Source organism: Agelaius phoeniceus, chromosome 13 (assembly GCF_051311805.1).
Source record: "Agelaius phoeniceus isolate bAgePho1 chromosome 13, bAgePho1.hap1, whole genome shotgun sequence".
Classification (NCBI taxonomy): domain Eukaryota; kingdom Metazoa; phylum Chordata; class Aves; order Passeriformes; family Icteridae; genus Agelaius; species Agelaius phoeniceus.
Window position 1 is genome coordinate 10,234,583 of NC_135277.1, and position 7,872 is coordinate 10,242,454.

A 7,872-nucleotide genomic window follows, 5' to 3' on the forward strand; every position below is an offset into this window, starting at 1 on the left:
CCCAAAACATTATCCCAGTTTACCTTGCATGATGCCTGGGAACTTGTTAGAGTACGTCTTTCACAGAAGAAGGTAACAAATATTAAGAACAGGAAATTAGGAGTTCAGAAAATGACAGTACAGAAAGTCCAGGCAGGTGCACACTGTGTGAGTCATCTAAAACAGAAGGAAAAGTAAAATGAACTGTGCCCCTGTGATACATTCCTATATATTTTTTATGGAAAGCTTTACATAGCTTACCCTTTATCTTACTTCAAAACACATCATTTACATTATCACTTAAAAAGAAACACAGATATACTTGAAAAGAAGTACAATTATAAAATAACTAGTTTGTTAGCCTGTAGGAACAAATAATTTAAAGCTCTTTCACTAGTCTAAACAATTTGTACATTCATTTGAATGGGAGTTCACACCAAGTGCTGCAAGATAGGAATTACATTCAGAGAAATGGATATCAACCTCCATTCCAAACTTCTCATCAATAGACACTAATATAAACATCATTCTGGGCGAGGACTCTTATAAAAAAACCTCTTAGAAAGCCCTGAAGTGCAAATAATTCATTTGTTAAGGAAAAAACACTAAATGCAGTAGTTTTCCCACAAGTGACTGAATTTCACATGAAATGGAAAAGTTTAGTTTTGGTTATGTTTTATTTTGTCACACAAGATAAAGAAATTACAACTTCTAATCCCACAAAAATATGCTTAGACCACACAAGTCTTTCTAATAAACCATTACAGAAGCAACAGTTTCCTGGTTTGACTTAAATGTTTGGAAGCACAAAATCATTAATCTTTGCATTGTGCACGCATCAATTTTGACAATCTTTAGTGTTCTGCTTCTTCCCTGCCAATCCTTTCAGCTGGGAACTTATTCAGAAGTTACTTTAAAGCTGTTCTTAAGTTACTTGATGACAAAAAAAAAAAAAAGATTGCTGCAATGAAGTGAACTTTTCAGAAAATACACTGATATTTCTTCAGTTCTTTAGAGATGGATCAAACTAAGGCTGCACAAGAAATCAGTATTTATGATCAAAGACAGATCCCAACTGCATGAAACAAAGCAGTTTCAGTGAAAATGCAGCCACTTAAGTCTGGTGATGAGAACTGAACTTTAAGAAGTTCTTTGCATTTTGTCTGAAAAACATGTGCCAGTCATCAAATCTTTCAGAATTCTGAACACCAAAAGAAGAGAAGAAAACAAAAACAGATAGGTACTTAAAACTATGACGCCAAGTTCTCCTATATACATATATATAAAAATTAACTTACATTATAATATCAAACTGCATAGCATTACAAAAGAAGGCAACTTGAATGGCTGAAATCAAAAAATGTGAATGTTACCAACTCTATTATTACCATTCTGGAATTTATAATTCCAGAGAGTAGACTGTTGCTAGCAACAGCTGTAGCCCAATTGAAGCAAAGTCTGCTTTAATTCCAGTGAATGTAGAAATCATTAATTCAGACAAGTTGTTGTATGCTCTGTTTTCAGGTCCTCTTTGCAGGTTTTGCTGTTAACTGTTTCTCTCTTTCAAGTTCCTTCTCACGTTGCTGCTCCCGTTCCAACTCTTCCTTCTGCCTCTTTTGTTGCAGCTTAAGTGCTCTTTTCTAAACAGAAAATACAAGAAAATAACTATAAGTTTTATTTAATTTATATTTAAACCGAAGCAACAAACAAATCCCTCCCATTCTGCCTCTCTCCAACACACCCTCCTTTGAGGGTGACTCAAATGACTCATACTACATATGACTGAATGTAGCATAAACTGTTCCTTTTTGCTTCATTCCTCCCACTTTGCTACTGTTCAGAAATGGGAAGTTTGTGACCTACACTGGGAAAACACAAACTGGAGCCCCCTTCAGTCTCACTAAAAGTCATCCTTTGGGTATACCTGATACAGTTCTTACCATGCAATTTTCTGCCTCCAAGCAAAAATTCTCTTGTTGAACACACTGACTAATCTTGCCAGAATGTAACCAGGCTGTCTATATAGCATGAAACCATTGAACTTATGCCACTGTTCATGGTACATTAAACAGAAGGAGAAATTCTTACATTGGTGACAATCTAGTTTCCATTGAAATGAAACTGAAACAACAAAGAGAACTGCTTGGAATGGAGTGGACTAAAGCAACAGAACAAGGCATGATTCATACACCACCTAAACATGAAGATTACACTGAAAGAGTAGTTCAGATGTGTAAGATGCTTGAGCACCATTAGGAGCAAGTGAAAGGATAAAAACATACATGGCTTGGAGCTACTGAAAACATCATTTTAAGATAAAATTCTATTTTAATCAGAATTTTCAGCATGCTTCCAAAATAAAAGTTGGAAGTCAATAATACATAAGTAAGTATCTGTATTGGAAAGTAAAAATATTTATCCCACTTACTTTTAACTTTGATGTCTTTTCATGCAGCATCATCATTTCATTTCTAATATTCACTAACTTGTTGTGATAGTGTTTAGCTTCTGAAAACTTAAAAACCATAACTGTTAAAGCATTGACTGTCAAGTTAGAACAGTTGTTTTATAAAGCTACACAGTAAAATAGCAATCAAAAACAGTGATTACCAGAACAGTTTGATAATGGAACAAACATGTTTAAGTTTATATATAAAATTTACATATCACATATAGTAATATAGAAAACTACTACATCTCAACAGTTGCACACAGTGATCTACTGAGTTAAGATTAATGAAAAAGAACAAAAATATTACAATTTTATGCACCATACAGGAATGTTTCATGCACCATTCCTGCTAGTCTGGGGAGATGCACTCCCATGCGGGAGTCTCAATCCTACTGGAAAAATGTGCACATTTGCTTTGGCTGCTGGCTTTGAACAGCCAGTCCCACCAATGTGCCTGCCTGAGCCTGCACTCTCTTCCCACTGCCCTTCCTATTTAAGGGAAACATGCTGGTTCCGACCCTCTCCAGCAGTTTGTCCCTAATATCTGAGCTGGTTTTCTTTCTGTAGGTCATTATGGAAAAGGAAAAGACACAAGCTGCTAGGAATGCTTCAGCAAGAAAATCTACGCTAATCTAGAATTTAAAAGGCATTACTGATACTTACCAAAGCATTGATATCAACAATGGAGTTACACTCTTTGAATTTTGAAATTTCTTGTTCTAATGTTTCTAGCAGTACCACTTGGTTCTGTCTAAAACAAAAAAAAGATGCATAAACCCAAAGTAAAGCACCACATTTGCTTTTCAACCAGCCCTTTAAATAGACTTTTAATCAAAACAGTATCAATACACACTTCCCAACAGCACATGGATATCCAGGATAAATATCCCAAAAACCCTGAAGAGGCACTCTCCAGGTTGCAGTGGTTGACTGAAAAGAAGAACAATTAGCTCTTGACTTTCCACTTGGGTGCCCCTGCATCATGATGGAGGACTAAGTTATTTCTGTACAGAACTTGTGTGGATTCCTGGTGATTATTAAGGATCTCCATTCCACACAAATCAGCTCAAGTCTTTCCAGACAAAGGCTGCCCTTGGCAGGAGCATAACCACATCATGCATAGTGAAACCCAGACTAAGGTACCCTGCAAAAACTGAGATGGATCTGTGTAAAGCTCCTTCCAGTATCTCTGTATCCATGGCAGATCTGATCTGCATTTGAAATCAACCACTCTTGGTTATCAGTGAGGTATCAGTGTACAAAGAACTCTTATCTGTTTAGCTCCTTACTTGTATTTTTCAAGTGTTTTGCAACATGGTTTAGAGACTGAACAATAAATAATATATCTCACTACAAGCTGCCCTGAATACAAACTGCCTATCTCCAAGCAAAATAAATCCAGCTTTTAGCACACTTTTGCACTACAGAAGTGAATAAGCATTTAAGAAATCTAGGTCTTCTGCTCTGCCTGGCTTAGGGGATTTTACTCTTCTAGTGTTACACATTCTTCAGCCATAGTGCTCACAGGCTGCACTGCAGCTTATACACCCCCTGCTACTCCCACAGATCACTGAATTATTCAGGCTGCTCGAGTCAGGATACAGAAATGCTGATAAACTATATTCCAGTTAAAGGGAGCTGGCACATTATATTGAAAAGAGCAGCAAATCAAGTATGCACGTGTATGAAGTTGGTTCCAAAAATCTGCTTACGTAAGTTCCTGCAGTGCTGATTTTGATCGCTGAAGATCAGGCAGATAGTGGGAAATCAATCCTTCAGTCAGCTGCTCCACAGCCTTCTCATCTATTAAAGGCAGATCTTCTACAACTCCTTCATCTGGAGACGCATCACTGGGACCTACACCAAACAACAGCAAGGCTGAATGGAGTGTGACAGGTCAGCACACACTTCAAGCTTCACCTAGAGCAACCATATTTTCCTTTTCAAAAAATTAAATGCGTTAAAACACATTAAAATTCTCTGCACTTTTTCAATTAAACTGGACTTTCATCTTCCTCTTCTTCTTTATTCTTCCCTTATTCTCAGACCTGTATCACAAGCTGAGCTGATAAACCCCTTTATGTGAACAGCAGCAGAATAGAAAGAGGGAAATATAACTGTTCCATATATATCTTAAAAAAAAAAAAAAAAGAGTACTCCAGTCTACTGAAGAAAAAAATGGGCAACATCAGTGTTCTGACTATGTATAACGAGTACCTAAACATTAACAGCCCTCAACCTTTGCTTTCCAAGTCTGAGAACAAGCCAGGCTATGAAAGGTCTTCGCCTGTCACTCAAAACACCAAGAGTTCATGCCGAACTCCAAGAACTGAACTTCACAGCCTGGAATTCTCGTACGGGCACTCTATGATTATTTTTTGTCTGCTCGTGGAAGATAAAACCCTTTACCCCGCACGGGAGAGAACGCTGCGGGAGGCAGCCCCTGCCCTCGGAGGGAGCCCGTCCGTAACGGAGCCTCCCGGCGGCGGCTCCAGCCTCTCCTCGGCTCTCCCTGCACCCGCGTCCCGCCCGGCCCGGGCTCCCCTCACGTACCCAGCGAGCGCCCGGGCTCACCCGTGGCCGCCGCCTCCTTCCCCTCCGGCCGCTCCGCGCCGCTCATCGCTGCCGCTCCCGGCGCCCTCCGGCAGGGCAGAGCAGGGCAGGGCACGGCAGGGCAGGGCTGCCCGAGCCCGCGGCAGGCGGGTCCGGCTGCCCTCACCGAGAGGGCCGGCCCGGCGCCCCCCGGCCCGCGCCCCGCCGCCGCCGCACCATAGAGCCGCCGCCGCCTCCTCCGCCTCCGCCGCGCTCCGGGCCTGGGCCGCGCCTGGCACGGAAGTGACGCGAGAGGGCCGCGCCGGGCAGCGGGGCCGCGCCGGGCAGCGGGGCCGCGCCGGGCAGCGGGGCCGCGCCGGGCAGCGGGGCCGCGCCGGGCAGCGGGGCCGCGCCGGGCAGCGGGGCCGCGCCGGGCAGCGGGGCCGCGCCGGGCAGCGGGGCCGCGCCGGGCAGCGGGGCCGCGCCGGGCAGCGGGGCCGCGCCGGGCAGCGGGGCCGCGCCGGGCAGCGGGGCCGCGCCGGGCAGCGGGGCCGCGCCGGGCAGCGGGGGGCGATAGCTCCGGCCCGGCCTGCCCGGGGACAGCGGCTGCCCGGCGGGAGCAGCACAGCGCGGCCCAGGGAGCTGCTGCCGCACAGGAAACACCTACAGGCACTGCAGGTGTCTTTTCGTAGGGACATCCTTGCTCTTGTATTTTATAGATTTGGATTCTTCAGAAACCGTGCAAACTTTACACTACTTGTAGCTGTTGTGTATGCGTCTGTCTCTCTGTCTCTGCATCTCCCCAACTGTGTGCAAGAGCAGAATCACTTCACACAGTATTTTAGAATATTCTGAGTTGGAAGCGGCCCAGAGGTATCATTAAGTCCAGCTCTTAAATGAGTGGCCGATATGGGGATCAAACTGCCACCTTGGTGTTATCAGCATCCTGCCCTGAGCAGCTTGCAAGTATTTTCTATGGTAGGATTTAAGTTTTTTTCCTCTTTTACCTACAAAGGTCTTTTGAGGAAATGCAGGTGCAACTATAGAAAAACTAATGAAGGAGCACTCAGAAAAAAATAAATAATGCTGTATTTTAATATATACCCAAACCTTAAAGATTAAATTCAATTCAGGCAGTCCCCCTAATGCTTTTCAGAAACAGACTGAGGCAAAAAAAATGGGCTTTTGAGGTGATCTGTCAACCTTAAAACTAACATTTCTAACAGAAAGATTGTTGCAAATTCATTTGCATTTTTCTTCATATGCATATTCTAATTAACTTTTGTTCACAATTATGTCACTATTCCATCATCAGATTAAAGACTTACCCATTTTCCTGCTTTTTTGAAGGAGCAACAAGAGGAAGGTGTTAATTAACTCGAACAGACTCAAAATCTTAATCCCAACTGGTTAGCAATTTTACTTAAAAGTTGCTTTTGGTAGGGGGGAAAACCCACAACTTTTGTTGAAAGTTTCACTGGGAAAGACTTTGCCGTCTCCAGATGGAATTTCTAGTAAGAACAAGTGAGATAATGACTCTGAAATAGTCTCACTTGAGATGTGGGAGTTTCAGATTTGTGCTCCTGCTTTGCCTGTTCCAGGCCTTCCCACGTCTTGCAGAAATAGACTAAGGATTGGAATAGAAAACTGCTATCTGGTTTTCTAGACAAATTAAAATTTAACTGTTTGTTAACCCAAATGTTCCAAAAAAGAGGATGATAGAAACCTTTTTTTGTTCCTTTTCTTCTGCAAAATGTCCTGTTTCGCAGTAACTATTTCCCAAGTGCCTATGTTTGTAATACTGTTAACACCACATAATTGTGTTTCATTTTATGTTGTAGCAACTGTATTCAGAAACCATTAATGGACACTGTCACATAGGCATTTTGGATTTTATTTGCAACTGATTTAACCAGTTACATCTATTGTAACCATGCCCCATCCTAGAAGTGTGAGTGAAAATGGAGTTAAGTTAGCTTGAATTGTATAACAAATAGGATGTTTTAAACCATCAGCGTTGGAGGTGCCATGTGACTTCAGGGATGACAACATGAAAAGGAAATACTTCACATTAATAGATAACCTCTCAGAGACTCTCTGTCCTCATTAAGTAAATGAGACTATAGAAAGAGTAGAGCCTTGGCTGTTACAATGAAGAAATTGAGTGTAGCTGGTACAAACAGTTCTGTTCAGAGAATGAACCATGCATGAGCTGGTTCTTGACTTGATAACACGTCTGGTTCCAATGCATGAGCTGGTTCTTGACTTGATAACACGTCTGGTCTTAGTTATTCAGTAAAAGGTGAGCTGGCAAACCTTGGTGCCCTGGTTTAGTGTGTTAGTCCCCCCAGCTAAATACCCTTCCTCAGTGCTGGAAGTTTCTGTTCCTGTAGGAGTGGCAAAGCTCCAGTGTAAAGCCCAACATTTTAAGACAGTTTTAAATGCAGTTCTTTTGGTGCCTCCTGGAGCCTGGCTGCTCATGCCTGTGTTTCCTTCCCTCACTTTGTGCTGGTACAAGTGGTGAAACTCTTGAAACACAGAGTGAGTTAAATCACGCAGAGAGAACAGAAACATCCAAAATGGGTGAAGTGGAACACAGCTGGGAGCACTTTCCTGGGCAGCAAGGCTGGCTTAACTGGTTTCCCATCCTTGGCTGCTCATTCTGACTCCCACACTGTTCACTGCCCCCTCGTTGTCATATGGATGTCTGTGCAAGCTGAGATCATGCAAGCAGTCTCAGTTACATATACAAATATATCCAAAACCCTCCCAATATGCATTGTTTAATTCTGACCCATTTCAGGGACTCAGTTCATTGTCTGGCCCCTGAACAATTGTGCTGGCAACAATGCTGGGGGAATCATGAGGTGGGTAAAAGGGCAGGAGATGGCACCACTTTAGCCACTTGA

The 7,872-nt window shown here is 42.8% G+C and overlaps 1 protein-coding gene across 2 annotated transcripts; it reads right to left on the bottom strand.

Annotated features, from left to right (window-relative positions):
- Window positions 1-637: 637 nt before the first annotated feature.
- On the bottom strand, window positions 638-5,267 carry BLOC1S6 (biogenesis of lysosomal organelles complex 1 subunit 6). 2 transcript variants are annotated; one of them, XM_077185774.1, is made up of 5 exons: window positions 5,006-5,267; window positions 4,144-4,288; window positions 3,095-3,182; window positions 2,408-2,494; window positions 638-1,619 (listed from the first exon to the last, which is right to left on the bottom strand). In XM_077185774.1, exons 1-5 carry the CDS (start codon window positions 5,049-5,051, stop codon window positions 1,500-1,502), a joined length of 486 nt encoding a protein of 161 aa, XP_077041889.1. In that variant the 5' UTR covers window positions 5,052-5,267; the 3' UTR covers window positions 638-1,499. The 2 variants fall into 2 exon arrangements, with proteins under 2 accessions (XP_077041889.1, XP_054498479.1); XM_054642504.2 differs by having other exon boundaries at window positions 4,985-5,267.
- Between the last annotated feature and the right edge of the window lie 2,605 nt (window positions 5,268-7,872).